This window comes from Rhinatrema bivittatum, chromosome 7 (genome assembly GCF_901001135.1).
Source record: "Rhinatrema bivittatum chromosome 7, aRhiBiv1.1, whole genome shotgun sequence".
NCBI classification, from domain to species: Eukaryota; Metazoa; Chordata; class Amphibia; order Gymnophiona; family Rhinatrematidae; genus Rhinatrema; species Rhinatrema bivittatum.
Window position 1 is genome coordinate 32,045,477 of NC_042621.1, and position 17,712 is coordinate 32,063,188.

At 49.6% G+C, this 17,712-nt stretch overlaps 1 protein-coding gene across 1 annotated transcript in view; it reads right to left on the reverse strand.

Annotated features, from left to right (window-relative positions):
- Window positions 1-17,398, reverse strand: part of LOC115096146 (protein spire homolog 2-like) — a 76,888-nt gene extending 59,490 nt beyond the window's left edge. The window contains exon 1 of the mRNA XM_029610656.1: window positions 17,049-17,398. Within this exon, the coding sequence (XP_029466516.1) occupies window positions 17,049-17,292 (244 nt within the window). The 5' untranslated portion in view covers window positions 17,293-17,398. The remainder of the gene's footprint in view (window positions 1-17,048) is intronic.
- Window positions 17,399-17,712: the final 314 nt, after the last annotated feature.

Sequence of the window (17,712 nt, forward strand, 5' to 3'; positions counted from 1 at the left end):
GCAGCTGGACCTCACAACCGCCTTCCACCCTCAGGCCAACGGCCAGGCCGAATGGACTAACCGTACTCTGAAGGCCTTCCTCCAAGCCTTCATTGGGGATCTGCAAGATGACTGGGTCACCCTGTTACCTTGGCGGAATTCTCATATAACCGCCACAAGCACTCTGCTACTGACCTGTCCCCATTTCAGCTCGTCTATGGGAAGAGCCCCAGACCTCCACTGCCTCTGACACTATCCTCGCCGGTGGTTCAACTTACTGCACAATAGTTGCGCACCCTTTGGACTGCTACCCAGGAGAAGCTCCGAACGACATCTGCCAAGGCGAAGAAGTATGCTGACAGACTACGGCAGCCAGCCCCGGTCTTCCATCCAGGGAGTAAGGTCTGGTTGAGCACCAGAAATATTCGCCTACGGGTCCCATCCATGCGCCTGGCTTCCAGGTATATTGGTCCATTCACAGTGGCCGAGCGAGTAGGGGCCGTATCCTACCGCCTACGATTACCATCTACATTGTGGATTCACAACGTGTTCCACATGTCCTTGCTTAAACCTGTGGTGCTCTCCACCTTTCATGCCAAGCCTCCGGAACCCACCGCCACTGAGGTCGAGACCGACGGCACCTATACGGTTAAGGATGTCCTGGACATTCGTTTTCATTGCCGCCGCTGGGAATACCTCCTCTCCTGGGAGGGATATGGCCCAGAGGAGAATTCCTGGGAGCCTTCGTCCAATATCCTAGACAAGGGTCTCCTCCACCAGTTTCACCTGGACCACCTGGCGAAACCCAGGCCCCTGAGGAGGGAGCATAAGGGGGGTACTGTTGTGGTCCCAGGCCGTACCCCGGTCCCCCCACCTACCTCGGGGTCGGCCCGGGCTGTTCCGAGGCCTCCACGGTCCTGCAGGCCCTCCAGCGCGTCTCTCCCTGCTCGGGAGAGATGCCGACAATCCAGCGCGGCTGGCCCCGCTCCCTATACGCGCGCACGTGTGCGAGGAGGAGTCCCATTTAAAGGGGCCAGCGCGGGAAATCTTCAAGCCAGCCCTGGATGATGTCAGATGCCCTCAGGGTATTTAAACCATGCATCTGGACTCCCTCAGTGCCTTGCAACGAGGTTCCTCAGGTTTCCTGACTTGCTAGTTGCTGCAAACACTTGGATTGCTTCTGTCTCCAACCCGGCTTGCTTCCTGACTTGTCTCCTGCTTCTGTCCTTTGGTTTTCGTATCGACGTCTGACTTCTGACTTCTGACCCGGCTCCATCTACGACTCCATCTTCTGCTTCATCCCTGGCTTTGGTTCGGATCTCTGACCCCTGGCGTCTGACCCGGCTTCGCTCCTGGACTCCGACTTCGGCTTCTTCCTCACCTCAGGTATCCGGTACTTGCTGGCCCAGAGGATTCTCCTAAGTCCCAGCGGTCCGGGCTCTCATGGGCTCCTCCCGGGGGAGCCGCGGGCTTCCGAAGGTGAAGTCTCTTCAGCCTCTGCCTGGGTCCTTGATCGCATAGGACTCCACCTAAGTACGAGTCCGGGTCCCTACGGGCTCCTCCTAGGGGGACCTCGGACTTCCAGTGGTGAAGCCCCTTCTGAGCCTCTGCTGAGCCGCCTCCCGGCTGGGACGCCTGCTGTGGTCTTCCATAGCATACCATCCACTGTCCCAACCGGCCCAAGGGTCCACAAACATAACAGTTTGCAAGGCCATGGATCCGGCGGACATTACCTCTGACCGTGGTTCGCAGTTTATGGCGAAGTATTGGAGGTCCCTCTGCAGGAAGTTCGGGGTGCAGCTGGACCTCACAACCGCCTTCCACCCTCAGGCCAACGGCCAGGCCGAATGGACTAACCGTACTCTGAAGGCCTTCCTCCAAGCCTTCATTGGGGATCTGCAAGATGACTGGGTCACCCTGTTACCTTGGCGGAATTCTCATATAACCGCCACAAGCACTCTGCTACTGACCTGTCCCCATTTCAGCTCGTCTATGGGAAGAGCCCCAGACCTCCACTGCCTCTGACACTATCCTCGCCGGTGGTTCAACTTACTGCACAATAGTTGCGCACCCTTTGGACTGCTACCCAGGAGAAGCTCCGAACGACATCTGCCAAGGCGAAGAAGTATGCTGACAGACTACGGCAGCCAGCCCCGGTCTTCCATCCAGGGAGTAAGGTCTGGTTGAGCACCAGAAATATTCGCCTACGGGTCCCATCCATGCGCCTGGCTTCCAGGTATATTGGTCCATTCACAGTGGCCGAGCGAGTAGGGGCCGTATCCTACCGCCTACGATTACCATCTACATTGTGGATTCACAACGTGTTCCACATGTCCTTGCTTAAACCTGTGGTGCTCTCCACCTTTCATGCCAAGCCTCCGGAACCCACCGCCACTGAGGTCGAGACCGACGGCACCTATACGGTTAAGGATGTCCTGGACATTCGTTTTCATTGCCGCCGCTGGGAATACCTCCTCTCCTGGGAGGGATATGGCCCAGAGGAGAATTCCTGGGAGCCTTCGTCCAATATCCTAGACAAGGGTCTCCTCCACCAGTTTCACCTGGACCACCTGGCGAAACCCAGGCCCCTGAGGAGGGAGCATAAGGGGGGTACTGTTGTGGTCCCAGGCCGTACCCCGGTCCCCCCACCTACCTCGGGGTCGGCCCGGGCTGTTCCGAGGCCTCCACGGGCCTGCAGGCCCTCCAGCGCGTCTCTCCCTGCTCGGGAGAGATGCCGACAATCCAGCGCGGCTGGCCCCACTCCCTATACGCGCGCACGTGTGCGAGGAGGAGTCCCATTTAAAGGGGCCAGCGCGGGAAATCTTCAAGCCAGCCCTGGATGATGTCAGATGCCCTCAGGGTATTTAAACCATGCATCTGGACTCCCTCAGTGCCTTGCAACGAGGTTCCTCAGGTTTCCTGACTTGCTAGTTGCTGCAAACACTTGGATTACTTCTGTCTCCAACCCGGCTTGCTTCCTGACTTGTCTCCTGCTTCCATCCTTTGGTTTTCGTATCGACGTCTGACTTCTGGCTTCTGGCTTCTGACCCGGCTCCATCTACGACTCCATCTTCTGCTTCATCCCTGGCTTTGGTTCGGATCTCTGACCCCTGGCGTCTGACCCGGCTTCGCTCCTGGACTCCGACTTCGGCTTCTTCCTCACCTCAGGTATCCGGTACTTGCTGGCCCAGAGGATTCTCCTAAGTCCCAGCTGTCCGGGCTCTCACAGGCTCTTCCCGGGGGAGCCGCGGGCTTCCGAGGGTGAAGTCTCTTCAGCCGCTGCCTGGGTCCTTGGTCGCATAGGACTCCACCTAAGTCCAAGAGGTCTGGGTCCCTATGGGCTCCTCCTGGGGGGACCTCGGACTTCCAGTAGTGAAGCCCCTTCTGAGTCTCTGCTGAGCCGCCTCCCGGCTGGGACGCCTGCTGTGGTCTTCCATAGCATACCATCCACTGTCCCAACCGGCCCAAGGGTCCACGATCGTAACAAGGTCTGTAGCAAGACTAAGGGAAGTCGCAGCAAATAAATTGAAAGAGGAGATAGCGTTAGGGCACATAGCTGGGCCATTCCGGGACCCAACTTTTACAAAAATGCATTTATCCCCGCTGGCTGTTAATCCTAAAGAGATTCCCGGGAAATTCCGCCTTATATTGAACCTGTCTTACCCAAAAGGTATATCTGTTAACGATTTTATCCCTAGGATCAATTGTTCGGTAACGTATACTTCGTTTGATCTTGCGTTAAAGTTGGTGAAAACAGCAGGCAGGGGAGCGCTGTGAGCTAAGTCGGACATCGAATCGGCTTTTAGGTTACTCCCGATTCACCCTAGCAGTTTACATTTACTGGGGTTCACCTTTGAAGGCAAGTATTATGTGGACAAGTGTTTGCCTTTGGGTTGCGCCATATCCTGCACTTACTTTGAGGCTTTTAGTTCATTTTTGCAGTGGCAGACGGAGTTAGAGACAGGTGAGGTTAGCATGCTTCATTATTTAGATGATTTCCTATTCATAGGGCGAGGGAACTCAGAGCAGTGTATTAAACAGTTAGATGGATTTTTAAAGGTGGCTGAGAGATTGGGTGTACCGATAGCGCAGGATAAGACCGAAGGGCCAGTCAGGAAGTTGACTTTTTTAGGGCTTGAGTTGGACACAATTGCACTCGAGTCTAGGTTGCCACTGGACAAAGTTAACAGGTTAAGAGACCTAGAAGTAAGTCGAGCGAAAAAGGTCACTTTGAGATCCATGCAAGCATTGATTGGGGCATTAAATTTTGCATGTAGAGTAATCTCAGTGGGTCGGGCTTTTATCAGGAGGCTATCCTCTGCCATGTCGGGGATCAGGGCTGCGCATCATTTTATACGAATAATGTGGGCAATCAGAGAGGAATTACATGTGTGGGAGGTATTTTTGAAAGGATTTAATGGGATATTTTTAATGCCAGACAAGGAAGTAACAAATGATGAGCTGGAATTGTTTTCTGATGTGGCAGGGGCTTCGGGTTTTCGGGTGTTTTTTCAAGGCAAATGGTGTACCGAGCCATGGCCGGAATGTTGGGTAGTCGAGGGTATCACAAAGAACATAACTTTCTTGGAGTTATTTCCCATTGTGGTGGCGTTAGCTATTTGGGGTGAAGAGCTGGCGAACAGGCGAGTGATTTTTTGATGTGACAATCTGGGAGTTGTGCAGGTAATCAATCAGTTGTCTGCAAGATGTTTGCTGGTTTTGGCATTATTAAGAGAGCTGGTAGGTCTTTGATGAGAAATGTTAAGATAACAGCTAAGCACGTTCCAGGAGTTGAAAATGTTATAGCGGATGCCCTTTCTCATTTGAAGTGGAAGATGTTCAGATCGCTGGCTTCAGGAGTGGACTTGATGGTGGAGAAGTGTCCAGAATATTTGTGGACCTTAGGGATGAAGAAGAGTGGCGGCTCATATAAAAGTCGGTAGCCCCGTCGACATGGACAGCGTATATGGCGGGAAACCGCGAGATAATCAGATTTCTGTTAGGTAGGGGTTGGGCAGGTGGGACAGCGGTGGGATCATTTAGTGGTGCAATACATCACATGGGCTAAGGCTAACCAATATTCCTTGTCGATGGTGAAGGCGCACCTTGCAGGTTTCGCATTCTTTCAGAAGCCAAGGGGTTGGCGGAACCCCACTTTAAGTTTCAGAATGAAGCAAGTTTTATCAGGGTGGCGTAGGGAATAAGGGTGGGGTGGAGATAGGAGGAGACCTATTAGATATGAGGATTTGGTTGAAATAGCAAGATGCTTGGTGCGTGTTTGCTGGTCAGATTACGAAGTTCTTCTGTTTAGAGCAGCCTTCTTGTTAGCATTCTTTGGAGCACCGCTCATAAGCGAATTAGTAGCAAGTTCAAAATCTAATGCATGGGGTGTTGGGTTGATGGAGGGGCAGGTTATGGTGTCAAAGGACAGCGTTAGTTTGTTTCTAAAGAAATCCAAGAAGGAGCAATACGGGAAAGAGTTTTGGATAAGGTTGGGCAGGGCAGCGCTCGCTGTGGCATGCCCGGTGAGAATCTTGCAAGAGTACATACGAGTGCGTCCTGGTGTGGGAGGATCTTATTTAGTTCATGAGAACGGAGAGTCGCTATCGAGTTTTCAATTTTCAAAGTTTTAAAAAAGGTAGTAGAAGTCGTGGGCTGGGATGCGAGTTTTTACAGCTCGCATTCGTTTCGCACAGAGGCAGCAATGACGGCGGCTGAACGGGGACTGGTGGAAGGTGAGATTAAAGTCATAGGCAGGTGGAAATCCAACGCATTCCATGGTTACATACGGAAATAAGCTAGTGAAGCGGTATTTGCGATAGTAACAGATGTTTCTTCTTTTGCAGAACCAGTTTGGGTTAATCTTGAATCTGAGTGTGCCTGGCTCGTGGGTTACTCGTTCGTGCATTGGGCACAGCATCGGGCTCAAAGGAGGCCATACGGGGAGGATCTGCAATTGGAGAGACTTCATTGGAGAATACGTTGGATGGGAAAGAGGGGGATGAAATGGTCTGACCTGGTATCCTTCCTGCAGGAGCAAGTTAGCATCCTAGGGGTTCTGGGAATTTTACTAATACATTTGGGTGGTAATGACATTGGGAAGGGATCCTGTCGGGAGTTAATTGCCCACATGTGCAAGGACCTAGCATCAATAATGACAAGGTGGCCTAGTTTACATTTGGGGTGGTCAGATGTGGGAATTATAAGCTTTGCCAGCAAGCCATTTCAGGGTTTTACACTATCTTCCCTTCTCCCTGGCCTTGCCTGAAGCATCACTTGTGCTTAAGCCTCTCTGCCTAGGAAAGGATACCTGACTGCCCTGAATTCCTGGGGGAGGGGCTGGGTGTTCCCTAGTCAGAGGCAGGACAAAGTCAGGAGGTATAGATTTCAGCAGCCAATGAGATGATCCGTGCACACCCCCTGAGCCAAAGCCAATAGTGTAGGGACTCGTCTGTTGCTATGGGGAAAGTAGCCAATCATGTAATGACACATCATCTGCCTTTGTATGAATGTACAATAAAAGAGAGCGCTGAATTGTGCTCAAGTCCTTTTTACCTGCCTGCCATGAAAGCTGCCTGAAGTGTCTTCTTTGCCTCCATATTCTACATCTGGTGACCCCGCCTGTGATACTCTCTGCTCATTCGGCTGGACATAGCCTAAGTGCGCACTGTTCAACAGATTTGCAAATCGTACGTATATTTAAAGTACCTTTTAGTATATTTAAGTATTTTTTAGCAAGTTTGTTCCCCACATTCGTGAGCATGGGAAATGATTTATCTGTACAGCAAAGGCTACATGCCAAGGAGCTGCAGAAAATCATCAAGAATCATTATTTCGTCACCAGGGGGGAAATAGCACAAGTCAGATTAGGGGATTTAGAAAAATTAATAAGTGAAATAGCTTGCCGCTGCCCTTGGTATTCAGATACGGGAACTCTAAATATCCAGGACTGGATTTCAATAGGCAATTGTCTTCATACGGCTCCAAGGTCCCCAATCAGGCAGTTATTGTTATGGCAAAAATGTACAGAGGCCATAGAACACATGGGGATAAAAAGTCTCAAACAATCTTCAACTCATGTGCCTCTAGAAGCAGACAGTAAAAAGGCAGGCAATACACTCCATTCACCTACCCTTCCCCCACCTTATCTTCAAAATCCCTCAGAGCCAGCAAATTCTTTGTATCCTCAGCTCCCCATACCTACACCCAAGGCACAAGCCATTCACACATCTCCGCCCTCTTTAGAAAACCAGCTCTTGAGCACAATTAAGCTACAACCTGGCATGGGAGGGGTGGTCCGCATGGGATTTCAGCAGGAACAAGAGAAAGGAAATCTTACAGGAGAAGAATTATTAGAAGGGCTTCAAGCCTTTCCCATAACAGAAAGGATCAATGATCAAGGCGGGACAGAATATAATTGGACCCCCCTTCCCTATAGTATCCTCAGAGAACTCCGTACAAGCATTAAGGAGACAGGTTTCCATTCCTCTTACACCCGAGGTTTGTTAGAGGGTTTGTCTAATGGCTACAAATTAGTTCCCCAAGATTGGAAGGATTTATCCAGCATGCTCCTCACCCCAGCCCAGTATGTAGTATGGGAATCTGAATACCAAAGGAAAGCATTAATAGCGGGAGCCAATTCGGGTGGCGCCTACCTCCCAGAACAGCTATATGGGTCAGGTCGATTTGCCACCATGGAACAACAAGCAATTGGCATACCAGCGGTCACTTATCCAGCGTTAGTCCGCTGCGTGAATAAAGCCTTTAAAAAGGTCCCCGATTCAGGGAAGGTCACAAAGTCATTCACAATGACCCGCCAGGCAGCCACAGAGCCCTATACACAATTTATTGATCGATTGCAGGAAGCCATTCGGCGACAGGTAGACAATACAGAAGCAAGTGTGGAACTCATAACAAAGTTAGCTTTTGAAAATGCAAATGCCGACTGCCGTAAGGTTTTACAACCCATAGTTGGCAGACCTGATTACACCCTAGCAGACATGCTTAAAGCATGTGCAGATGTAGGTACCCATGCTTTTCAAATGGATGCCCTCGCTTTCGCCCTGCAGAAAGGCCAACCCAAAGGTACATGCTTTAATTGTAAGAGACCTGGCCACTTTAAGCAACAGTGTCGAGCCCCAGGTGGCAGAGCGTATAAGAGAACCGACTCTGCAGGGGACCCCAGATCACGACCAAAAACTGTATGCCCCAAATGTAAGAAAGGGTTCCATTGGGCTAATCAATGTCGAAGTACTGGTCAGGGAAACTAGTTTCCGGGCCAGCGACAAGCCCCAGCCCAATTGTTGCCACCCCCATGATTCGAGCACAGCCAGCCACAGCAGCAACAGTCGGCAGCGCCGGCATAGATCTTATTAATCAAGACACCAAATTTGTAGCATTCCCAGGGCAGGTCACCCTGATGCCCTCTCAGCTTACAGGCCCTTTGCCTGAACAAACCATCGGGTTAATTCTACCTCGATCCTCTGCAAGTAAAGCAGGGATCTTTGTTATCCCAGGAGTTGTGGATTCTGATTATGAGGGTACCCTTATGATTCAATTTGAAACAAAATCCTCCCTCACATTGCACAAAGGGGACTCCTGGGCACAGTTAGTCATGGTTCCATGTGTCTTGCCCGTAGGAGAACAGCAGACTGCCAGAGGCTCCAGCGGCTTCGGATTTACCCGAGCCCCGGCACTGCACCCTAGCATCCTAGCAGTGACTCAGGCAATCAAAAAAGAGAAACCGAAGAGAACCTACTTGCTGGACGGTAAGCCCTTTGAAGGCATTTTAGACTCAGGAGCCGATGTCTCAGTCATAACCACTGATAACTGGCCCACTGACTGGCCAACAGTAGACCCCCCTCGGTGTGGGGGGTAGGGGGACGGCAGCCGGCTCGCCGCAGTGCTCGCTGGCTGACTGTGACAAATCCCTCTGGCTCAGGCACAGCAAAATTAAAACCAGTAATTCTCCCCATACATATTAACCTTTGGGGACGAGATTTGATGAGTCAGTTTCAAGCCCGGCTAGTAATAGAAGATTAAGCATGTCTCACAGTAAGCCCACTGCTCTCCCCTTAGCTTGGAAATCCACCACCCCCATCTGGGTAGAGCAGTGGCCCCTGCCTAACGATAAACTTCAGGCTCTCAATGAGTTGGTAAATGATCAATTAGTTGCTGGTCATATTGAACCCACTGTTAGTCCATTTAATACACCTGTTTTTGTAATAAAAAAGAAATCGGGAAAGTGGAGACTCCTCCACGATCTCCGAGCCATTAATGCTATTCTGCAACCTATGGGTCCGCTTCAGTGCGGCACCCCAAACCCAAACATGATTCCTAGAGATTATCAAATTTTAATAGTAGATCTGAAAGACTGCTTTTTCACAATCCCACTGTGTGATAGGGATAAACAATTCTTTGCCTTTACGGTCCCTGTTTTAAATAATCAGAGACCTACTAAACGTTATCAGTGGACTGTTCTACCGCAAGGAATGTTGAACAGCCCCACATTATGCCAACACTTTGTGGATAAAGCGCTGCAAGGGTTTCGGAAGCGTTTCCCACATGCATTGATATATCATTATATGGATGATATCTTAGTGGCTGCACCTCAAATCCCAGATGACTGGCCGCTCCATTTATCCTCGGAACTAGCCAAATCCGGGTTGAAAATTGCCCCTGAAAAGGTGCAAAAACATGAACCATTTTTATATTTAGGTCATAAGATGCTGCAGACTTACTCAAGCCCTCAAATCCCACAGCTAGAAATGAGTGATGCTTTTACATATGTACAATTACAGCAAATACTGGGATCCATCAATTGGCTGCGGCCCTATGTGGGTCTGCCTACCCATATGCTCAGCCCTTTATTTGATGCTTTAAGGAATAAGACAAATCCATCAGAATTGATCATGCTAACTCCACAGCAGAAAAAGATATTCCAACAGGTCAATGAGGCACTGAAACTTATATGGGTAGACAGATGCGCTGACAATGTTCCCTTCACTTTAATCCTGATTCCAACCGCGAAACAGCCTACAGCGACCTTAACACAACTAGTCGAGAGGCAGACAGGGAACAAGACGTTAATCATTGAATGGTTATACTTGCCACACTCTCCTTCGCATACAATTAGCATGTTACCGCTTATGCATGCAGAACTAATTTTTAAAGGACGAGAACGTAGCAGAGTTTTGCTAGGACTTGATGTAGCAAATATAATAGTGCCTTTACCTCTTAGGGACTGGGAAATGATGTTATGTCAATCAGCAGTACTGCAGGCTGCGCTGGCAGAATATGTGGGTAAGATTTCCTATCACATACCATCAGATCCTCGTATCCTTGCATTTAATCAGGTCCCACTCTCAGTCTATCCAGGACTATCGCCTACCCCTCTTCCCCAGGCACAGACGGTTTTCACCGATGGTAGTCCGAAATGGGGAGCGGTCGCCTGGCAAGTGCAAGGAAAATGGGTGACAAAAATTACACCACCTCAGCGGTCAGCGCAGAGAGCAGAACTAGCTGCAGTCATTCTCGCCTTGCAATGTTTCATGAATGCTGATTTAAATATTATTTCTGATAGCCAGTATGTTTGTAACGTTGTTTCTTCTCTTCCTGGATATTATTGTTTTAATAATTCTGTTGTATAATAGTTTTTATTTTTCAGGCCTACAGACCTTCTGTATTAAAGAAACTTCAGTTTTATTTTCTTTTTCACAAATTTTTACAGAATTCTGAACCTTAAAATTTTTACTGATAGAGGTTGCTACATCTAAAGCAATCCCGCCCAAACCTTTTCTTGCAAATCCAAATTGATTTTATTAAATTGAATAATAGAATTGATTTCTCCAAAGTTAAAAAAGTAAGAATTTTACTTTAATCCTTACCTTAGTAATTTTTTGCAGTATGCCAGTTTTTAATATTTTCCAGATTGACACTGCCATGAGAGATGTGAAGATGAACAGTTTGCAGTTTATTTTAACATTTTCAAACATTTTTCTAACACCTTTTGACTTTTGATTTTTGATCCTTGATCTATTTTTGTTTTTGATACTTTTTGATAAGATTTTTAGCTCATATTATGTGTTATCTGTTGTCTGTCTTGATGCCAAGAAGACTATGAATGAACATTTGCAGAATGGATGAATATGTGTCAGTTTTGTGTAAATGAATATTTGCAGGATGAATGATTATGAATATGTGTCAGTCTTGTGTAACATATGTTTAATGTAATGTCTGAAATACTTGTTTGTGATTCAGCTTACTGCAAATGACTTTTCCTTTAAATGATTAATTTACACTTATTGCTATTTTACTGAATGAAAATTGATCACTGCATAAAAAATTCTTGATAATGGGGTTACCCTCTGTTCTGAAAACTAATAATGGCTCTGCTTACTGCAGCCATTCCTTTGCATGAATTTTGTCAATAATTGAACATTAAATACTTATTTGACATCCCCTACAACACCACAGGGCAAGCCATTGTGGAGAGAGCCAATCATACCCTTAAGAGCTCTGGACCAAACAAAAAGAAAAAGGAGGGATTGCCCCTGGATTTTCCCCTAAGCAGGACTGGCTGAACAAAGTATTGATCATCTAAACATATCAAATTTAAGACCACAGCCATGAGTAATCATTATGGGACTAGGGTTAGTCACCCACAGCCATCAGTTTTGTATAGAATATTTAATGTCTGGTACGGTCCCGTTCCCTTAAAATGGGGAACGAGGATATGCTGCTGTGCTTGCTCCCACAGGTCCACTTTGGGTTCCGAGCCGCTGTGTGAAACCGTGTAAGGATGGCGTGGCATCAAGGTCTACAGGACCCGATCCCCAACTTCTCCCTGAGCCTCCACAGCCCTCAGAAGAACAGAGACCGGACCCCCCGCAAGAAGCAGCACCAAATGACCTGGGGACAGATCAAGGCCCTATCCAACCAATCTGCACAACTCTTGGAACAGCAAGGCCTTGAAAAAACTCCAGAAAACTTCTTATTAGCCGCCTTTTCTTGCCTGAATGCCAGCTCATTAACAATTGTGTTCTGCACCCTCCTCCTTTGCCTTATTTCTCCAGCTATAGCGATTTCAGAACAAGGACTCTGACAGGACAACATGTACATCCTCAATGCACAGAACTTTTCACACCTGTTGAATCGAACAGACTGTTGGATCTGCGCACACATGCCAACCCAAGCCTGTGGAGGTGTTTTCATTAACTCTCCAGTTAATAATACCATACTACACATTGGTAGCCTTATTCAAGAGACTGCCGCTCTTTGTTGGGACTATGATACAGGGGATGGGAAGGGGATTCAGGTGGGAAATGTCCATATTGTAACCGAACCTTTGTATTAATCACTGAACACTTACATTATTACCCACCATATGTGCAATTGGCTGATCTCAGGATGTTCCGTGGGAGAACCAAAAAGGTGTGATAGAAAAGAAAAATTCTCAGACGGACAATTTAGCTTGTGTGAGTATGTAGCCGCTATGGTACAACAAGTCAAACAGCCCCGTAACTGGTACACCAACCAGATAGGGAACATTTGGATGCTGTGTGGGCGTAGAGCATATATGCACATTCCCCCCAGATGGAGAGGCAGATGCACTCTAGGCTACATCCTCCCCTCTTACTATGCAGTCAAAACTTTACCCAAAGCAAGGCTCCGTAACAAAAGGGAGGCGATAAATAATCCCATAGAAAAGTTTACAGAAACTCAGGTAGCTAGAAGCCTGTTTCCTCCAATGGGAACAGCTATGAATTACAGGGACTTACACATCCTAGCTAACTGGACGACTGCCCTATTTAATCAGACAGTCCATGCATTAAAACTACTCACAACAGACGTTTCTCAGATTAGAGAAGTAGCCTTACAGAACCGCTATGCCTTAGACACCATTTTAGCATCTAAGGGTGGTGGTTGTGCATTAATTGGATCTCATTGCTGTGTATACATATCAGACTATAAAGCAAACCTCACACATACCATAGAGCAGATAGAAACCATGGTTGCTGATGCACCATTTTCAGGCAGAATACCTACTTCTCCATGGGACTGGCTATGGTCCTGGCTCCCTGATATTTCTGGTCTCAAAAGGGTGATTTCTATTATAATTACTGTAATTGTCTTAATTATTTGCCTGTGCTGCTGTATTCAGTGCATACCCAACCTCATATCCATACTGAAACCTTGCTCTCAGCCCAGATATAAAGATGTCTTGTATGCTGCTTAATAGGGAATCTTGAGCCCTGCAGAGGTTGGCACACCACGCTGCACCAGCTCTGGGTGATATGGAGATTCAGGAGCTCATCGGCAGCTGGCACACCACGCCGAATCAGCTTTCTTCTCTCCATAATCCCCCTTTCCCTATTTCCAGCCCATACCAAGACATAACAGATTTCAGTAAGGGTCTAAAGCTTTATCGAGCTGCCTAAACAAAAACAGAAAGGGTGAGATGTGGGAATTATAAGCTTTGCCAGCAAGCCATTTCAGGGTTTTACACTATCTTCCCTTCTCCCTGGCCTTGCCTGAAGCATCACTTGTGCTTAAGCCTCTCTGCCTAGGAAAGGATACCTGACTGCCCTGAATTCCTGGGGGAGGGGCTGGGTGTTCCCTAGTCAGAGGCAGGACAAAGTCAGGAGGTATAGATTTCAGCAGCCAATGAGATGATCCGTGCACACCCCCTGAGCCAAAGCCAATAGTGTAGGGACTCGTCTGTTGCTATGGGGAAAGTAGCCAATCATGTAATGACACATCATCTGCCTTTGTATGAATGAACAATAAAAGAGAGCGCTGAATTGTGCTCAAGTCCTTTTTACCTGCCTGCCATGAAAGCTGCCTGAAGTGTCTTCTTTGCCTCCATATTCAACAGTCAGATACCATCATTCGCTTTAAATTCAAAGAGGAACCAATTTGGAAAAAAGGAGCGAAAAAAGTGAATCGACAAATGGGTAGATGGTTAGTTAAGCAGGGAGGGTTTTGGGTGCGCCATCAGTGGGCCTGGGAAATGCTAGCTGTTTTTTTCAGAGGAAACGGTATGCATTTGTCTGAGGTGGAGTTGGATTTATTCAATAACACCCTGCAGGAAGGATTAGAAGTTATTATTCAGGAACCTTTTGGGGCCGCAGTGGGGGAACAAGGAAGCTAAGTTTCCTTGTTTGTGGTGGAAACCCGAGCCCAAGTTTATTTGTGTGTTTAAATTGTTGTGAATTGACATGGGGGGGGGGTGAGACTCGTGCAGTCGAGGGGGCTGCTGCACGAGAAGGTCAAAAGAGCTAGGGGCTAAAGCTCATTGGCCACGGCTTACCATTGCTGGGATGAAGCGGGGTAAGCAAGGGGGGGGGGGGGGATTGCTCACCACTGGGACGTGGTGGTGAGTAGCAAGAAGAGAAGCAAAAAGGGGTGGGGGGCGAGTAAATTCGGGCTGACATGTTGTCTGCCCACATTCATATTGTACGGGCTCAGGTTGGTGAAATAAACTGCGGCCTTTTATAATGCCAATACTTGTCTTGGTTTTATTTGAGGGGAGGAGGGAGCCAAAAGCCAAGCGCAAATCTTGACTCCTGTGTTAATGTGCAGCAGCGCGGGCTTGTCCCGCGCCTCTAGCTTTAACAAAGGGAGAGGCGAGCGCCAGCCAGGCTTGGGGGGGGGGGGATCCGCGGGGGGGAAAGCTTAGGCGGGAGCCAATAGCAGCTAGGCAGCGATTTGAAATCGCAGCGCTGCTATTGGTTTAGGTAATAACTGTTGGAGGTCAGTCAGTCAGCGCGGTCGAGGAGAGAGGGAGGGCACGTGATTTGAGTAGCGGCTTTAGCATCCCTCCCACCCTCCCTGGGGTTGTAACATTATACTGTTGTTTATTGCATTTCTTGCTTGAATTTTGTTGCAGTGGAGGTGGAAACCCAAGCCCAAGTTTATTTGTGTGTTTAAATTGTTTGTGAATTGACATGGGGGGGGGAGTCTCATGCAGTCGGGGGGGGGGGGGGGGGGGGGCTGCTGCACGAGAAGGTCAAAAGAGCTAGGGGCTAAAGCTCATTGACCACGGTTTACCATCGCTGGGATGAGGCGGGGTAAGCAAGGGGGAGGAATTGCTCACCACTGGGACGTGGTGGTGAGTAGCAAGAAGAGAAGCGAAAAGGGGTGGGGGGGGGGGGTAAGTTGGGCTGACATGTTGTCAGCCACATTCATATTGTATGGGCTTGGGTTGGTGAAATAAACTGCAGCCTTTTATAATGCCAATACTTGTCTTGGTTTTATATGAGGGGAGGAGGGAGCCAAGCGCAGATCTTGACTCCTTTGTTATAGCCTGACCACACACACATGTGCACCCAATTTTAAGTGGGTATGAACCTATGTGCGTAAATCCTGCTTCCATTGCGTAAGTCATGGAATTTTAAAAGGGGCACACGTCCACTCCATTACCAGTTTCACCAGTTCACCCAGTTAACAGCTAGATCCTCCAAACCTCCTTGATTGAATAGCTTACACTTCCCCCAGTTATCCCAAACCCTTAAAACCTCTCAGGTATGGCTAGTTGTTTATTTTTTTTAAACTTAGACCTTGTCCCTAGCAGAAGAAAACTTAAGCGGGAGGGGATCTGGGTGCGCGCCTAGTCACATAAGTATTTACACACACATCTCTTGGCCATGCCCCAAAATGCTCGAGCCTCACCCAAACAATGCACACATCCCACCCCCTTTTGCAAACTTTTGAGATGTGTGTGTGTAGCGGGAGATATGCACACATCTGGGTGGCTTTTAAAATTTAGTGGGGGCACGCGAACCTGACTTGTGCACATATCTCCTGATTTTGGAGTGTGTCAGGCCTTTAAAATCTACCTCTAAGATTGTGGGTCCTCTAGAGATAGGGAAATAACTACAGTACCTGCATGTAATCCCCTATGAAGTGCCAAAAAAACAAAATATAAATCACATGAATAAATAAAAAGCTGTCCACAAGATAAAAACAGGAGCAAAATATACACACACCCGTTGGCCTGGTTTTACTCCTCAGTAATGATTCTATAATAGAAGTAAAGCTGGAGGGAGGGAGGCAATGGCATCAGAGAAAACCTGGCCAGAGATTCTGTATCCAGTCACTACCCAGAGAGGAGAAACCTGAGCTCCAAAAGTCTGAAAAGCTCCTGCGTTTCTGCCTCTGAGCAAACCAACAGAGAAGGCAGGACTGCCCGGGCCAGGTGACTGAAGAAAGCCCCGAGGTCTTTAAGGCAATACCAGCATCTTCCCTCCAGTCCCGGCCCCACACGTAGGCATTCACGCTCTCACCTTCTCAAGTCTCAGGCCCCGCACTCACCTCTCACATCTCCTCCAACCCTGAGCCAAGCACCCACCTCCTCCAGCTCTGAACCTCGCGCTGCACTCACCTTCTCCAGTCCAGACCCTGCACTCTCCATTCATATCTCCCAGGACTGGGCCCCGCACCCGGCAATCACCTACTCCAGACCAGGGCCCGTACCCACCTCCCCCATCTTCTGTCCTGGGCCCTGCACTCCGCATTCATCTCCTCCACCTCCTGGCCCTGCATCCACCTCCTTCAATCTAGGGCTCCCACTCACCTCCTCCATCACCTTCAATCCTGCACACCCTCCCCTTCTCCCAGCCCTAACATTCACCTCTGCTCTCCCACTTTAGCCCCTCCCTCCCCGGCAGACTGCTCCTCCCCACACTCCGGCTACACCTTTCCCTCCTCTCCCTGATCCTGGTCCTAGCACTTGCCCCTCCTCCCAGCCCTGGACCAGACATTCACCCCAGTACACCCCCCTCCATCCCTGGTCTTAGCACTCTCCCCTTCTCATACCCCCCAGCCCCAGTCCCTGCACTCTTCCCTCCTCCCCCCAGCCCGGACCCCACAGTCACCCCAGCTCTCCCTCCTCCATTTCCAGTTCTGGCACTCTTCCCTTCTCCTCCCTCCTCCAGTCCCGGTCCCTGCACTCTTCCCTCCTCCCACCAGCCCCGGTCCCCGCACTCACCCTTGCTCTCTTTCTCCCCCTGCCCCGATCACGGCACACTCCCTTCCTCCCTCCCCCCAGCCCTGGTGGCTGCACTTACCTCCCGCCTCCTCCCGCACACTGACGGAGCCGTCCCGGTGCAGCAGCAAGGATCCGGGCTCTCGGATGCGGCCCGGCGGCTCCGGGCTCCGGCCCAGCCCTCGGCAGCACTGGTAGCACACGGCCCACGCCTGCTCCTCGTTGATGGGCTGCTCGTAGGACTTCAGCACCTCGTCCAGGGACAGCTCCCAGGGGTCGGCCGGGCCCGGGAGGCCCCCGCTGCACGCACCGCCGCCCGCGGCCATCCTGCCCCTCCATCACCGGCGGCCCGGAGCCGGCTCCATAACGGCAGAGCCGCCGCTGACCTCCGCTCCGTCATCAGCCGGGAGGAGGAGGAGGAGCTCTGCCCAGGGAGGAGGCAACGGAGCCTGCGGCACAAGGCATAAAGGGAGGGGCGAGGGGGGAGTTAGAGTCCGCCAGCACTGGGCAGGAGAAGCATGGGGACGACAGAAAGAGTTCTCCAGCCCGGGGCAAGGAAAGCATCGGTGTAGTAGTCCCCCAGCACCGAGCAAAAGAAACATGGGGCGGGGGGAGTCCTTCCGCCCGGGGCAAGGAAAACACAGGGGAGAATGCGGGCCTGATAATTCCGGTGTAATATCACAGCCGATATAAATCGGTCAGACAGTATAAGTGGCTCTCCTGTTGTTGCCTCCTTAAAGAATGTT